This window comes from Panicum virgatum, chromosome 9N, assembly GCF_016808335.1.
Source record: "Panicum virgatum strain AP13 chromosome 9N, P.virgatum_v5, whole genome shotgun sequence".
In the NCBI taxonomy this organism is placed as follows: Eukaryota; Viridiplantae; Streptophyta; class Magnoliopsida; order Poales; family Poaceae; genus Panicum; species Panicum virgatum.
In genome coordinates, this window is record NC_053153.1 from 59,340,390 (window position 1) to 59,356,806 (window position 16,417).

Here is a 16,417-nt window from a genome sequence, read left to right on the forward strand (position 1 = left end):
AAAACTTGTGTACTCACACATCGGCCGAATACGCATTACCTAAAGGCTAAGAAGAGAGAATGGCGATAGCTGCTGGCCAAACTTTACCTAAAGAATGTCGAGCAACACACCCTTTTTCAAAGCATGACTTGCGGAGTTGCATGCAGTCGAGGCTACCCAAGCAAATAATATAGCAGGCTGTAAGCAGTCTGAATAATGAAGTGGAGGAGAGAGAGGAGAAGTGGACTGTAAGCTTACAGTTCGCTTCGACCCGCTTCGACACAAGAACTAAAAAAATCTTGTGAGAGAGACAGGTGGGCCATGTATTAATGATGAAGAACTAAACCACTATACAAGTAGGCTGAGAAGTAGACTACAAAAATTCTTACAACCAGCAGTTGGCTAAATTATTAACCTTGCTCTAAACCGCAGCAATCATCTCGCTGCTGGTTGATTATTTGATTGGTTGGTTGGCTGCTGGATACTACATTTGGCGCTCGATCTGACAAGCGACGCACCCCTTTTGGTGTCTTGAAGGATCATGTCCGTGAGATCCAGACAACGAAGTAAGCTTCGCACGATGCAGTGACGGCGGAATACAAACAAATATCCTGTTCTTGTGTTTGACCAGGCACTGCACAGTGTTTCAGCGATGGCTGAATTGGATAAACACACTTGCATTGGGGACTGTATCTCGAACCCTCAAAATTCATACAAAACGCAAGTTTCAATTCTCGTATGAAATGAAACGGGCCGGGAGTAATTCGCCGCTTGGAATCGGAGCCTCAGATTAATTAATTCATTAGTAAGTAAACATACATCAACAGGATTGCAAGAACAAGGTTCTTTGTCAATTGGGTAAAATATGGACTCGTATCAACGATTCAGCATAGCGAAGGGTGTCATGGCAATTCACGCCCTGTCTTGCCGGCCAAGCCCCGACGACGACGACGAGCCGCCGCCTCCTTGATGGCCGTAACCGCCTCTGCCTCCCATTGCCATGTGATGCTGTTGGTGCTGCTGCTGCGGCGAGCCGTACATCGGCTGCCCCATCATCATCATGCCGCCGGCGCTGTACCCGGCGTACCCGCCGGCATTGGTGGCGCCCCTCGCCACGTCGCCCTGCTGCTGCGCGGCGGCGGAGCCCGAGGCGCCCGAGGAGGCGGCCGCCCTCTCGCCCTCGATCTCGCGGAACTTGTGGAGGTAGTGCTTGAGCGGCTCGACGTAGTCCTCGAAGCCGAGCGTGGTCATGGCCCAGAGCAGGTCGTCGCCGTTGATGGTCTTGCGCTTCTCGCGCTGGCACTTGTCGGAGGCCTCGCCGGTGATGAAGGAGATGAACTCGGAGACGCACTCCTGCACCGTCTCCTTGGCGTCCTTGCTGATCTTGGCGTTCGCCGGGAGCGCCTTCTTCATGATCCGGCTCACGTTCGCGATGGGGAGGAACCTGTCCTGCTCCCGCGGCGACGACAGCTCGCCGCCGGCGTTGCTCGGGCCGCCGGAGTCGTTGTCCGAGTCCGGCATCTCCGCCCGCCTCCCTCCTCCTCCCCCTCCTCTGCCTCAATTCAAGAAGCAGAGCAGCAAGGCCGCCGTGAGGATGCAGAGCAGGCGCTTGATGCAGACGCTGACGCTGATGAATCGAAGCGTCAGCACCTGCGCATGATGCAAGAAGGAGAACTATACGAAAAGAAAACGAAAAGGAGGGAAAATTTTGCCGAGGGTTCGTGTCCTCGAGAGATTTGAAGCTCGAGGAGGAGAGCAATGGTGGGGTGGGGAATGGGCGGGTCCGTTGGATCGCGCGGATAAGAACGCATCCAGGTGTGAACGTGGTGCGCCTCCCGCCGTTCGTTTGCTGATAAGTGTGTGCCACCTGGCGATTCCGCCTCCGTGGATGGGCGCCACGTAGGATCGATCCGTGCCGTCGCAGTGGGCCCGGGAACACGTGGGACGGCGCCTGGCCCGTGAGGTGCGCAAGTGGCCGGTCTGCCACCTAGGACGCTGCACTCGACCAGATGAGAGCACACAAAAGAGCACACTGACGACTCGGATGCAGATGCAGTCGAGGTAAATCTGCAGAACACACCATGTTCGTTTTTCTGTTTATAATACAGCTTAATTTACATAAGGATGCGTCGAAACACATCTTGACTTCTCAGTGATCTATTGCACAACAAGGTGAACTTTGCTAACAGATGCCATTCTGAATTTCTTGCTTCGGTGCCCATACAAAAGCTTTTCTCACTCATCACACAACAGCCCCCAACTGGCCATTTCTAACTGACCAACTGAACTATTCTCCAAGGCCAGACCTCGGCTTTCCATGACTCTACAGAAGCTATCCTACAAGAGTTATGGTATCAGTGGCAACGATACAATGAATCCTGCATAAGCTGGATCTCGATACAACTCTCTTTTACAATCTACATCCATATCATCACAATGGGCTTTCTTCAGCTGTCGCCGTCGCTGCTGCCTTTCACATCATCATCAGTCTTTCCCTTCTCAGCAGCACCATTCTTTCCAGAATCGACGTCACCTTTGGTGTTTGCATTGTGCTCATCATCTTCAGCTTTACCATTGCTGCCAGCATCTGCTTGACTTTGTTCTGCATTTATATCTCCCTCTTTTGCTTTGCCATCTTTATCACCATGGATCTCTACATTTATGTTGTTCTCAGTGTTGTGAGCTTCCTGAGCTTTGCCATCTTCTGTGTGTTCTGCATGTTCATCATTTCCACGATTGTTAGACTCTTCAGCTTCACAACCACTGGCAGCATCTGCATTGCTGCCAACATTCCCACTCCTTGCTGCTTCATTTCTAGTATCTTCAGTGTCATCATTTTCTCCATTACTAGCCCCTTCCACTTTTCCATCTTTAGAACCTTCTAGGATTTGAACATTGCTGTTCTTCATGGTCTCATCTTCGCAATTGCTTGGGCTTGAATCTTGCACGGCACTATCACCATTTGCTATGGGTGCAACCATTTCACCCTTGCCATCCTTCGTTAATTCATCATGGACGTTTTCATTCTGTGTATCAGCATCGGTTTTGTGGTCTTGTAAACCTTCAGCAGCATCACTGCTGTTTCTCTTAACAGCAAAATCCACAGAAGCCCCACCATTGACCCCTTTATCATTAGTACTGTCATTTGTGTTCTTTGAACTGTCTTTAGTTTCACCATCTGGACCGGCTTGAAATAAATTTTGCTTCTCAATACCTGATTCAACTGTTTGAACCTGTGCCATTTCCTTGGCAGCTTGCTCAGCTCTAGCCTTTGCTTCTGCTAGTTCCTCCTCTTCCAATTCCTTCTTCTCTGCCTCCTCCGTTAGCCTAAAGAGCTCCTCTTCTATAAGGGACCTTATTAGTGGCTTTCTCTCAAACAGATCCTTCCCAAAGTATTTGTCTGAAGATAGGAAATCAAGTCAGAAAGCTCCACCAGCTAAAAAACAATGAATGTTTAGATTCATAGATGCCTTTGCAATAAAATAATGACCCGGCATATCTGTAAGCATCGGATATAAAAGGCCTCTGAAAAGGAAGTATGCAAAGACATACCAACTTCTTTTACAACATCTCCAAAGGTCATCTGAAATGGGTGAAAAGAAAAGAAAAGAAACAAGGAAATGTAAACACTAACTGGAATATTAGTATAAGCCAACACACAACACTATAACAGAGAAGTTGTTAAAGACAAATAATGTACAATATCTCACCGTGGCAAAGTCTGCGGTATCCAAGATAAGAAAGACAGCTTCTCTCAGCTCGTCCTTACTTGGTTTCATTGCCTGTTTTCGTGGTTTTGTGTCTCCTTTAGACTCCTGTTTACCTATAATGGAAAGGGATAGAAAGTTTTCAAAACTAGGAACTAGGGCTCATCCAAACTGTAAGAAAAGCTGTTAGCTAACATAATAATGTCAGAGAAATGATATCGAAGGAATTCCCATGCAACCTAACAGTTAAAAACAAGAGGCAGTGGTGGTGTCGAAGAAATAGTTTCAAGTTTCTTTTCTTACTTCAAATCAACGATACACAGTTTTTCCTCCTACCTCACAAAAACTTGCTATTTACTTAAAAGTTAAAAGTAATCTATAGTTGGATTTAAACATGCATTCTTCTAAATTAGCTGATAATTCTAATCAATTCCTGTTGAAGTACTATAAATAATTTAGAATAAAATATTGTCAACTATACTGGCGGGTAGCCACACAACTGTATTTATGTTGCCCATGTGCTTCTTACTTCTTTGAAAGTACTTTACAGATTATGCAATTGACTATTTCATATATTTGAACCTCTGCTGTTGATCTGTACTAGCTCTTTTACTATATATACACCTACTAATTTGGGTCAATTAAACATTTGATTTAAACCCCTCTAGTAAGCCAAGCACTTCAACTCCAGTCTACGTGAATAATATTACAGTATCTTATTTTCTGGAACAAGTATATACCATATATTCTCTTTGTAACTGTAGTATTAAAGTGCTTTTTGTAGATTTCCTTGAGTTGCAAGGCATTGTTTACCGACTTTGAACATGTGGAACATGCTCTAGTTTCTTTTCTACAGATTATTAAAAAAATGTTAATTTACACATCCCCCTTAATGGCTGGACCTGTAAAAGGTATCTTTCCAGTCACAATATTCAGTTGCATCACCACATCATAAATGTTATCTAACTAAAAGGTATCTTTTCCAGACACAATAGCAAAAAATCAATAAAAAAAGTTCAAGCAAATAACACTCATGGTGCATTACTGAATATGGAACATACTTTGTTTTACGTGTTATTCACATGCAGATAAGCAGCACACATGCATAAGTCACAGCAAATCATACAGAAACATACCACAAGGTTTGACTTTGCGATCTTCCTTAGGAGTTCCTTTTTTCTTGGTAATAGAAGACTTATTTTTAAAATCCTTCACATCAGTACTATCCCCATCAGCAACTGTTACTAACTTTTTGGATGGCGTGGTAATCATTGCTTGTTCATATGTAGGATTTCGCATTTCACCGTGAGACACTCCATCAAAATGTTCCGATACACAGCCATTTATCCTCTCCGAAGGCTCAAGGTTGGTTTGTTCCTTGGGGAATTTTCCTTTCTTATTATCAGCATATATGTATCTGTTATCCATCAAGTCACAGTCAGAATATTTTGCTCTATCCTCCACATCATTCTTCCCAAAAGCATCTTCTTGACCATCTTGTTTATTTTTCTGCGTTAGTTTGAAAATAAAGAAATAAATAAAGTGAAAGTAGTAACCACTAAATAGTTTTTTATAAGACATATAGTTCATGGAAAAGATGAAACCTGAAAAATTTTGCAGAACACATCATAGGTAATTATAATATATTTACATAAATAAGGAGCTTTGCCACATTGGTAATGCTAAAAACAGGCTGGAAGCATACAAACGTAATTCCAAAAAGACACTATACCTTTGATGGTTTACCACTAGACAAACTTTCTTCTTCTTTCGTACGCCTTCTTTTCTTGATTTTCTACAATCGATAAGACATACGAAAAATAATCAGTGTGCCAATGACAATGGGCTGTAGGTTAGCAGTTACGAAGAAAAACAGCAACATGCGCTAGAATTTCTAGATGAAGTGTTCTAAAAATTTGCAGTTTAGGACCTTATCAGAGTATGCGCCATCGATGCCGGAACAGTGGTCCTTCACGAATTCCATCAGAAATGACACCAGTTCCTCCTGTAAAAGAAATAAGATGTTTTCCAATGTGCATTAAATGACAGATGATAACAGAAATTTCAAGTATTTAGTTGGACCAACCTTCCTATTAGCTCGTGAGCCAATGACATTAAATGAACGGCATAGTTCGATTAGTGTATCCCTTTTACATCTGTTGAGCTTCTCCAGTAGATCTGCTTGTAATATTTCCTGTTATCAGGTCAATACCACGAACAGTATCAACGAAGCTGCAACAAAATAACAGGAGAAAAACACATTGATTGAATACACCAAGCTGCTTCCTAATGACAATATACCTCTTCTTCATGACAACCATGCCCAGTGAGTTGGAGAATTCGCTCGCTCAAGTCATTTACCTGGTCACAAAATTAAGAGTTGCTTCTGAAGATCGAAGACACAATCTACAATCGTTCAACTTAACTGAAGCCTTTATTTGCACATGGAAAAAAACATATTGCATACTCTTTCTAAATTTGGTTCAGTACTGTAATATCAAAGAAGTATATTCATTTAATTCACAGCATGAACATCTATTTCATCATGTTAATGAGTACCATAAAAAGGGTGATCTATGAGCTTAGAGATCAATATTGTACAAGGCCAATCAGTGCTTAAACAAGAGCAGAAAGTAGCATCAATCTACCAGCAGCACTTTCAGCTACCAAGCAATTAGCATCCTGCGAGCACCTACTCAGTGCAGAGGCTGGGACCCGGGGACCTTGTTTCAGTGATGGAGTACAGTTTCCTTTGTCTAAAAGACCAAGAAATCAGCATGCATACATGAGGCACAAAACGGGCTAATCCTCCTCATGAGAGTTTGTTAGCCTATCTTTCACTCCTTAATTTTACATGCAAATGCAGTAAATTTCAAAAGCAACAGATGTGAGTGCCAAGGCCCTCCAAGCAATGGAAGTTAACAGTTGATGTAAATGGTTGAATCCGAATCGAACAGAGGAAATCTGCAAGGAAATTTGGCTTGATATCTTTCAAAGCAGACAAATCTGCCGGTTCGGATAATGCACATCTATGAACCAAAAGCAACAAAAAACCTACCGATTCTTTCTCAACGAAGACCCAAGTAGGCTGCTTAATCAACTTAGTTTCTGAAGCCACCTACAGAAACGCCGAAAGGAAATAAAACAACCGTCAGTTTAGAGCTTAATTTCTGGAGCAGCCTACACAATTAAAAATCAAATTCGTGGTTTCACCGACCCCGCACAGGCCGGCACAGGCAGACAGCAGCAAGAATCTTGCTGTGTTCTTGCTCTAACCATGGGTTACGGAAACGCTAGCTAATCCCACACGGGGTCGCAGGCACACAATTGAGCCAAGAAGAAGAAGAAGAAGAGCTTCCCCGCTTTGGCATCCCGATCCGGGATGTCCGCGCCCAGGCACACGCAGGGGAGAGGCCCATTTTCAGCTCAGGATTCGGGGATTCAGGCATGGACGACGCATGGCGTCATTAGAAGAGAAGGTGCGGGCGCGCGTGCATGCTCACCTTGGATCGATCCTCGCCGGCGCCGTCTTGGCAGTCCATGGCGCCGCCGCGGTTGCTCCGACCTTCCGTTGGTCAGCGCTCAGCGGGCGAGGTCGATGTCTCCGAAGACAGAGGTGTTCACTGCTCCGTTCAGAGAGAGGTGAGAACTCAGTGTGGCTGTGACTGCGAGTCAGTGACCCCTCGCCTCAATGAATTGACAGCTGCCTCCTGCCTCTTTGGCTGTGTTCGCTTCCTCCAAACTCTTTCAAACTTTTCAAACTTTTCATCACATCGAAATCACATTGAAATATTAAATATAGCAAATGATATATGCATAGAGTACTAAATGTAGGTAAATAAAAAAACTAATTGTATAGTTTTGATATACGTTGCGAGACGAATCTTTTGAGCCTAGTTAGCCTATAATAAAATAATATTTACCACAAACAAACGAAAAATGTTACAGTATGCTACAGTGTCCGATTTGACTTTTTCTAGCAGATTTTAGCGGATCTAAACACACCCCTTTAGTCCATTTCACCCTCAGGCAGGAGGCAATTGAATCTAACCTGCCGAATTATAGGAAAAAAAGGTAATGGGGGTGCTTATGCTTGGTCAGGCTTCGAGTGGTGGCTGAATCACTTTGGTGGCCGTCTGGGCTTTGGCCACGTAAACGGGGCCTGTTCGATCCAGCGATTCACACTGATTCATGCCACCAAATTGCTGTTTGCAGTCTTTGGTTTCCCCACTACTTTTTCATCAGGTCGGTGATGTGCCACTAGAAAGAAGTGAAAATTTCGCTGTGTTTGTTTGGCTGTAGCTGATGACTAGTGCTGATTTGTTATGAGAGACTAGTACTGCTGACTGGTTGGTGGCTGGTGCTGATTTAGTATGAGAAAATAGTACTACTGGCTGGTTGGCTGACAAGTCAAGTGAACACAGCGAATGAGTTTTGGTATGGGCATGTAACCCCGCGCATTGAGAAAACGATTTCCATTCTAGTGCTTGCTCGAAAGGGTGTGTAGCGTAGTGGTTACAAGAGCCTTAGCAACATCTCAGATTCTGAATTCGACACTATGGGAGAGGAAATAGTCTAGAATTTAATGATGTTGTGCTTTCAGTAGGTGATATTTCTATCGATAGCGAAGCGTTTGTAATGACTTCATCAATCTCAAAGATTTATCGGCTTAGTCTTTGAAGATGTTTATTGATGTAAGTGTGTGCGCGTTGCGAATATCTGAGTTTGTACTGTGTAATTAAAAAAGATTAGAGATAAATCGAGAGAGAGATATGATCAGTTTTGCCTTAGCAATAATTTTCTTTTTGTATTCCTATTTTGGCCTTGTTTAGATGCACTCAAAATTCTGAAACTTTATAGAATTTCCTATCACATCGAATATTTGAACGCAAGTATGAAGTATTAAATGTAGCTAAACAAAATAACTAATTACACAGTTTGACGATAATTTGCGAGACGAATCTTTTGAGCCTAGTTAATTTATGACAGAACAATAATTATCAAATACAATTAAAAGTACTACAGTATTTTACATTCAAAATTTTTCGCATCTAAACAAAGCTTTTGTTGTAATTTTTCTTTCCCTTAGCCCCTGCTGCTTGTCTTTGGTTCGGAGACAGGTTTTTGCCTCTAGCCAATGCTCCCGCCTTCAGCATCTACTTTTTTTCAAAATGCTATAAAGAGTGCTTACGTAATCCCTTTTTTGGCTGTGTACAGCTCGTTGTATAAGAGAGGAAAGAAACAAATAGTATTTAGTTGTGTGCCTCAGGGAGTCTGTAGGAAATCCATTCTTTTTTAAGAAACTGAGAAAGAGAAAGAGAAAGAGAAAGAAAAACAGTCATGGACTGTCGGCAAAGATCGTGAAACTTGACGATCAAAGTACACATCAAGGATGAGTTTTTAAAAGCACAGACTACTAGTTGGTGAAATATTTTGGATTTGGGTACTGTAGCATTTTCATTGTTATTTAGTAATTAATGTCCAATCAGGAACTAATTAGGCTTAAAAGATTCATCTCGTCATTTACAGTTAAATTATGTAATTAGTTATTTTTTCAATTGCATTTAATAGTTCATGCATATGTTTGAAGATTCGATGTGACAGGTATTATAAAAAAATTTAAAAACTAAACAGGGCCTAAGGATTATTTGCAGCCCTTGCTAGATTAGAAATTTAGAACACACACCTATGGGATGACGAAGATACTGTTTAGATCATTTTGCATTTTGGTTTTTTGAAGAAAATCTTCAACATTTAAAGTATTAAATGTAGACTAATTACAAAACTAATTACAGATCTCGTCTGTAAACTACGAGACAAATCTAATGAGCCTAATTAATTCATTATTAGAGCATATTTACTGTATCATTATTGTAGCAATTTAGTGTCTAATCACGCCCTAATTAGGCTCATTAGATTTGTCTCGCGATTTACAGTCTATTTGTGTAATGCGATTTACTTTTTGACTATATTTAGTACACCATACAAGCGATTTATAAAAATTTTATATTTTGGATTTTGGGATTTAAACAGGGCCTGAACAGAGCTGCTTTATTTACAATCTTCTCTTTTCTCTTGCGGGAAGCAAATGTAATTTTTAATTCTGTGAGTCTCCACGATGAATGCACACACACAACTGCACACGGCGTGCCCAATCTTGCAGTAGGTCTAGAAGGATCCGTCGTCGCCGGTGATGTCGCCCCACCTGACGTTGTAGTTGGCGGCGAGGTAGTGCGCGCCGACGGGGCCCCTGCTGCCGTACGGGTAGAGCTCCGGCGCCACCCTCCTGTCCTCCAGCTCCCTGAGCACGGGCGTGAAGATGGCCCACGCCGCGTCGAGCTCGTCGCTCCGGATGAAGAGGCGGCGCTCGCCCTCGATGGCGTCCAGCAGCAGCCGCTCGTACGCGTCCGGGATCTCGCGGCGGTACCGCTCGGAGTAGAGCAGGTTGAGGTTGCTGCGGTCCAGCCGCATGCCCAGCCCGGGCACCTTGTTGTTGATCTTGAGGTAGATCGCCTCGTCGGGCTGCACCCGGAGCACCAGCTCGTTCGTCGCCTTGTCCAGGTCCGTCCCGATGTTCCGCCGGTACAGGTTGCCCGGCACCCGCCGGAACTGCACCCGGATCTCCGCCCTGCCATTGCCGTCTCAGTTCATCAGCGCAGCAGAGAGAGAGAGAGAGAGAGAGAGAGAGAGAGAGAGAGAGAGAGAGAGAGAGAGAGAGAGACGGTTCATTCATCAGTGCAACCAAACCAAACCAAACCAACCTTCTGGTGTGCAGCGCCTTGCCGGCTTTCATGAGGAACGGCACGCCGTCCCAGCGCGCGTTGTCGATGAAGAGCGCGGCGGCGGCGAAGGTGGGCGTGACGCTGCCCTTGGGCACGGTGGGGTCGTCGGCGTAGCCGGGGAAGGACCTGCCGCCCCTGGTGTGGCCCTTGTACTGCCCCACCACCACGTCCTCCACCTTCAGCTGCCGCATCGACCGCAGCACCTTCACCTTCTCGTTCCGGATGTCCTCGGCGTCGAGGCTCACCGGGGTCTCCATGGCGAACAGGGCCAGGATCTGCAGCAGGTGGTTCTGCATGATGTCCCGGATGATCCCGTAGTTGTCGAAGTAGCTGCAGCCAATCCGACAAGGGCACCCATCCATCATTATCATCGTTTGATTTCACTCAAATGTCTAAGCTGCACTGAACATTGTATGCAATTAAGAAGGGGGTACTGCAGACCCGCCTCGACCCTCGGTGCCGAAATCTTCAGAGAAGATGAGCTGCACGTTCCGGATGTAGTTCCTCGACCACAGTGGCTCGAAGACGAGGTTGGAGAAACGGAGGACTGAGAGGTTCTCAACCAGCTCCTTGCCCAAATAATGGTCAATCCTGCAGGAGCAGGATGCGTTCAGTAGGAAATACTTCACTTCATGTGGTGCAATCACAAGAGATCGAGTATCTGAAATTGTTCATCCTATTCCTATCATGTAACTACGACTACCTGAATATCTGCTCCTCGGCCAAGTACTTCTTCAAGGACCGAGTGAGCTCTCCTGAGGACTCCGAGTCGCGGCCGAATGGCTTCTCCACTATAAATCTAGTCCAGCCGGTTGAAGAAGACGCGGTGCGGCTAGCTGATCTTACCACATCGACGAATATGTTTGGAGGGATGGACAGGTAAAATAACCTGTTTGGTAGCCTGCCTTCCTGATGACACAAAACTCTGAAGCATGAATATTTCGCACTTGTCCACAGAAGTGAGTTGGTAACTGAACTTCAATAAGATGAAAGCTACTGTATGCAAAGTCATCACATTTCCATATGAGATTAAGAGAATTGCTGAATGGCATGGCAGGTTAGGCACAGCAGTCATAATGGTTGCTGAATTTCAAATATGAAACTCAATTTGCGATGTCGGTACCTCTTTTTCTTTAAGCTTCCGGTCTAATTCAGCAAACCCCTCCTCTGTGTTGTACTGCCCAGACTGATAGAAGCACCTTTGCAGAAACTGTTCCATCTTATCACCGCAGTTCTCCCTATTATTTTTTTTTCCAAATGGAATGCGCATTAATTCAGAATGCAACTTTGGTGACACAGAACATGGACAAAAGGAAAGAAATGAAACTGGATTGAGGCTGAAAAAGCTTAAACCAATTGCATAGCCGATGGCAGTTTCAGTAACAGAACATAAAAAGATCGAATTTTGTGGACTTTTGTTATACACTTTATGATAAGCTCCTGCCATCTGTTTGAAAATGAAATCCTTATACGAGTTGCAACTATGTGATGGAATGCCATATTACAGACAACAGTTTACTCTAGTTTGGCAACCCCATCAGATAAATATCACTAAAGGTGTAGTCGGGGCGAAAATCTGTAGTTCATATAGACCAATGGAAACTCTACTGACAGTCTGACACACAAAGAACTGTACGGCCAAAGAGCAAGCATAACAATTAAAATATAATAATAACAATACAAACATACCTTTTGTCAATTCGGCATGTTAGAGTCGTACTAATCATGGTCCTGAGCTCTTCGTCATTCATCTTACTACGAGCATAACCGAATACTGTAAAATGCTGCATCAAAAGAGCTTGACTGAAACCGAGAGCCACCCGACTCCCAAACTGGGCAGCTGACACCATCCATAGCTGAATAAAGATGGTCACAAACCTCTGGGAGGCAATCCTCGTAGAACAAGGCGAAAAGCGCGGGGAAGATCTTCTTCTTGGCGAGGTCGCCGGAGGCGCCGACGACGGTGATGCTGACGGTGCTTCCTCCCTGCTCCGGTGGCCCATCTCCGGCTGGCCTCCCATCTATCACCTCTGCAGGAACTGCTTCTACATAGCCATTAACCATTTATCATTATGCACAGCAAGCTAGTTGCTACTTGCTAGTTCGACGGTAGGTAGCAGCAGGCGGTACCATTGGTGTTGCCGAAAGAGGCACCCATCTGTGGGAGCCCATTCGACGACTTTGCCCTGAGAAGGCAGGCTCTTCTGGGGACAAGGATCCTGTGAGGTGGGCAATGGTGGAGCGGCTTCTTGGTCCCTGCCTCGCGCGGATGAACTGAGAAGAAGGCGGCCGGGTGGAGGCGGAAGGCCGCCGTGGCGGCCATCGGATCAATGGAGCAGGAAGGGAGCGGGGATGGTTGGGAGTGTTAGTCCATTTGGATCAACCAGAGAGGTAGATTTGGAGGACTACCGATTTTCTGGAATGGTTTTCGATGTTCTTGGCGATTGCTTTCTGAATCCTGACAGTTGGTCGGGAGGTAGCGGTCCAGCGATAAGCAGTGGTCACGGATAATGTATCGTTCAAGATATTTCTTTTCATAATGAAATATATATTTATCATTATATAGTTGCAATAGATTTCATTTTACATCACACCTTCATGTATATTTGATATATATTTTACTAAATTATTTGTGAATTGATATTCTTATCTCATCCATCATAAATGAATATAAGATGAACATATCGTGGATACTATTTTTATATAAATAATAGCATAAATAATATATTACTAATGATAGAATAACAATTTAGAATACTATTTTGGTGCACTTTAATATTTTTATAATTAATTTATATTCATATTTACTGATTAATTTAAATTTAAATAATAATAGAATTGGATAATTTATATAAAAAATTTAGGAGGGTTATTTGTATTATTGTTTTAGCGGCATAGGTGGATAAGTTACACTAAGATTAGGGGTTATTTTAGATTTTCTTTATAATGCAGAGGTGGGAATTTAGATACTTGTTTAGGGGTTACTTTAATTTATTGTTATAATAGCAGATGTGGATAATTTATTAGAAAAGATAACACATCTAATCATTATTATGATTAGAGTTGTTAGACTGATGGTTGAGTATTTCTGTTTTTATGAGAATTTCTAAAACTTTTCTATTTTTAAGTGTTCACCTAGAATCATAGATACTCAAGCGTAAAGGCTCAAAAAAAAGTATCTAATTAGTAATAGTAAGATATCTCTTCTAGAACTTAAACTACTTAACTACACGTCGTATTTGCGTGTCTCTTGCAGTGGGTATGTTTCAGGAACAAAACCTCTGCATTCATGTAATTATGTGAATTAGAGGGAATTTCAACAGTAGAAATACAAACTCCCGGGGCATTCTCAAGCCAAATGCTTGTCCCCAGAAAAAATTGGCAGCTGCAGCTTTTATGCATGTGTTGGGCATGCTTTTGCTCAGTTTAATAACTAAGGGTCTGTTCTTTTAAAACGTTATAACGGACACCGCTACATTGGGCATGTTTGTTGCTCGTAATATTTATAGAAACTGAGATTAAAACCGCTTTTTTTATGAGGGGTAGATAAAAAACATCTGTGTGTTACCAAAGCCCAGTAACTATTGGGCTGCAACGCCGCTAAAGCCCGAGAACAACCCGAGAGACAAAGATTTTTTTTATTTTTTTTTATTTTTTTTCAATTTGTCAAAAATATATGTCGTAATTTTTATTTTGCAAATATGTCATCCAGCCGCCCGTTCATCCGGCGGAAGGAAGGTACCGCCGGATGAACTGGCGGTAAGTTCCTTGGCCCACGGCCCATCAAACATACCGCCGTTTCATCCGGCTACCTACCGCCGGATGAACTGGCGGTAGGTGCTACCGCCGGGCTACAGCGCGGCTGTAGCCGGACTGTAGACGCCCAGCGTCCTATCGCCGATTGAAACGACGGTAGGTATTCCCACATTTTTTTAATTATTTTATATGCTCTCCGTGCTGTAATTAATTGTTTAATTATTTTATAGGCTGTCTGTACTGTAATTATTTTCTTTACATTTAGAGATATTTCAGAAAATAATAGAGATAGTAGAGGTTAGGGAAATATTTTTTTAAAAATTAATAAAATTAGATTTAACTCTAATAGAATGTGAAAATACATTTTTATGAGATATTCATGAGTTTCAATTACGATTTCGATGTCCTGCCACCTTGCATCAGATTCTTCTGCACCCCCACTATAATTGAAAATATTGGAGGACCTACCGCCGTTTGAAACGGCGATAGACATACGTAAACCATGCATATAGACCAAATAGCTCCATCTATAAATAGGACATCGCCCCATCTCATACGAAGTCACTAGCCATTCCCGCACTACCACCATATATTTCTCTGGTTCTACCTACATTCCGTGGAACAAGATTAGAGAACCTGTGCCTCAAGGAGTGCAGGTTCCAATGTGCTTCTGCGGTTCGTTGTGTGAAGCGTCCCCTCATAAGAGAGAACTTAAATGTGATACAAAACACCAGTCCCAGGAGGATGATGCCACATTTATTACATCAGATGGTTCAAAACCGTACAAACCTTGGAGGACACTCGATACAGATAATGATAATAATTAACCAAGCTACGACGTAACACCAGACCGCAAACCACATGGGGTCTACCACGGGTTCTGAGTACTGCGACAACGGAGGCATCTCAACAGGGCCGGTTCCACAGGCAAGGTTGGGTGTAGAACGATAACCCTACTCGACGTCGTCTGGTACGAAGTCTGGGTCTTCCTCTGTAAAAAGTAAGAGTGGGGTGAGTACAAACGTACTCAGCAAGTCCAACCACACCCACGGAGGGGGTTATAACAGAATAATATGCATAGGTAAATCAAGGAATAGGTTACGGTTTAATTTGCAGAAAAACGATATTTTATGCAGGGGTTCATTTAACAGAAAACCTTTTTTTGAAAACAGTTTTTGTAGTAACACAGAGTTCAGGTTTTAAAACTGCTACCGGACTCCCCGTCCGTCGTAGCACACGGCACAACTGCCGGACATAATTCCAAAACAACTCACACCAGCCCATCCCAAGGAAACACTAGTTATGTGACCACCCCGTAACTCGCCCAATACCGTGGGCACGGACTATTCGAATAGATTCTTAACTCTGCAGAGGTGTGCAACTTTACCCACAAGTAGGATTCCACAACTCGAACACCATCGTGTCAGTGTAGATCCCAACATAGCCATTACCCACCATAGCTAAGCCTGACTAGCCATCACGGGATGCACCAAGGGGTCATTGACCGTTCACTTAGGTATAACCGGGCATAAGTCACTCGGGGCTTATCCCTTTTCCTTAGTTACCCGTTGCTCTCAGCTCTCCTGATGGCTACCACACCAACTAGTGGGATTTATGCTACGCCGTTGCCCATTCAACGGTCGAGTGGTTTGCACGATAATGGAGTTAGGTGAGATGACACACCAACTCGGTCCTTAGACACGACAAGATGGATATCTCCCTTCTTTCTTTGCCCTGCCACACAGGCATAAGCACACCAATCGGCAATTCACACAGAAATGCTGTCCATCCCGTCCATACTCATCTTTCAAAAATCCACATTTTATCCCTTCCCACACACACACATTTCCTTTATAAAATAAGTCGTATTACGAGTAAAGTCCTAAGCGTTCTAATATTGATTAATGTCCAAGCAAAATCAGACATTAATCTAGGTAGTCAAGGAATGGTCATCACAAATCAAGGGGTGGCTATCCAACCATGTTTTCATGCAAGCAAAACTTATGCAGTTTTATAAAGCAGGCCATTTGGTTGTATTTATAAAAACTAGGGCAGAAACATGCATCAAAGGATGGGATTGAACTTGCCGCCTTCAAAGCCTTCTGGGATGTCCTGTCCTTCGGGCTCGGGGTCGCGGAACGGGTCCTCGTTCACCTGCTCACAGCACTGCTCGTTGATGGGCTCTCCTTCGTT

At 43.6% G+C, this 16,417-nt stretch overlaps 3 protein-coding genes across 6 annotated transcripts; all 3 read right to left on the reverse strand.

Annotated features, from left to right (window-relative positions):
* Positions 1-735: 735 nt before the first annotated feature.
* Positions 736-1,751, reverse strand: LOC120688076 (nuclear transcription factor Y subunit B-8-like). Its single transcript, XM_039970224.1, has one exon. The coding sequence runs from the start codon at positions 1,498-1,500 to the stop codon at positions 892-894; it is 609 nt and encodes a 202-aa protein (XP_039826158.1). The 5' UTR covers positions 1,501-1,751; the 3' UTR covers positions 736-891.
* Positions 1,752-2,024: 273 nt separating this feature from the next.
* On the reverse strand, positions 2,025-7,378 carry LOC120688075. 2 transcript variants are annotated; one of them, XM_039970222.1, is made up of 10 exons: positions 7,190-7,378; positions 6,745-6,804; positions 5,988-6,047; positions 5,773-5,880; positions 5,617-5,691; positions 5,419-5,481; positions 4,823-5,195; positions 3,690-3,802; positions 3,532-3,562; positions 2,025-3,379 (listed from the first exon to the last, which is right to left on the reverse strand). In XM_039970222.1, the coding sequence occupies exons 1-10, from the start codon at positions 7,226-7,228 to the stop codon at positions 2,427-2,429; spliced, it is 1,875 nt and encodes a 624-aa protein (XP_039826156.1). In that variant the 5' UTR covers positions 7,229-7,378; the 3' UTR covers positions 2,025-2,426. The 2 variants fall into 2 exon arrangements, with proteins under 2 accessions (XP_039826156.1, XP_039826157.1); XM_039970223.1 differs by lacking the exon at positions 6,745-6,804 and having other exon boundaries at positions 7,190-7,370.
* A 1,632-nt stretch (positions 7,379-9,010) lies between these two features.
* LOC120690966 (glucose-6-phosphate 1-dehydrogenase, chloroplastic-like) lies at positions 9,011-12,975 on the reverse strand. Of its 3 annotated transcripts, XR_005682055.1 has the most exons (9): positions 12,599-12,974; positions 12,347-12,513; positions 12,158-12,252; positions 11,592-11,706; positions 11,172-11,377; positions 10,910-11,059; positions 10,448-10,798; positions 9,740-10,314; positions 9,011-9,087 (listed from the first exon to the last, which is right to left on the reverse strand). XR_005682055.1 is itself a non-coding variant. In XM_039973906.1 (8 exons), exons 1-8 carry the CDS (start codon positions 12,789-12,791, stop codon positions 9,855-9,857), a joined length of 1,731 nt encoding a protein of 576 aa, XP_039829840.1. In that variant the 5' UTR covers positions 12,792-12,975; the 3' UTR covers positions 9,711-9,854. The 3 variants fall into 3 exon arrangements, 2 of the variants coding, with proteins under 2 accessions (XP_039829840.1, XP_039829839.1); XM_039973906.1 differs by lacking the exon at positions 9,011-9,087 and having other exon boundaries at positions 9,711-10,314; positions 12,347-12,507; positions 12,599-12,975; XM_039973905.1 differs by lacking the exon at positions 9,011-9,087 and having other exon boundaries at positions 9,711-10,314.
* Positions 12,976-16,417: the final 3,442 nt, after the last annotated feature.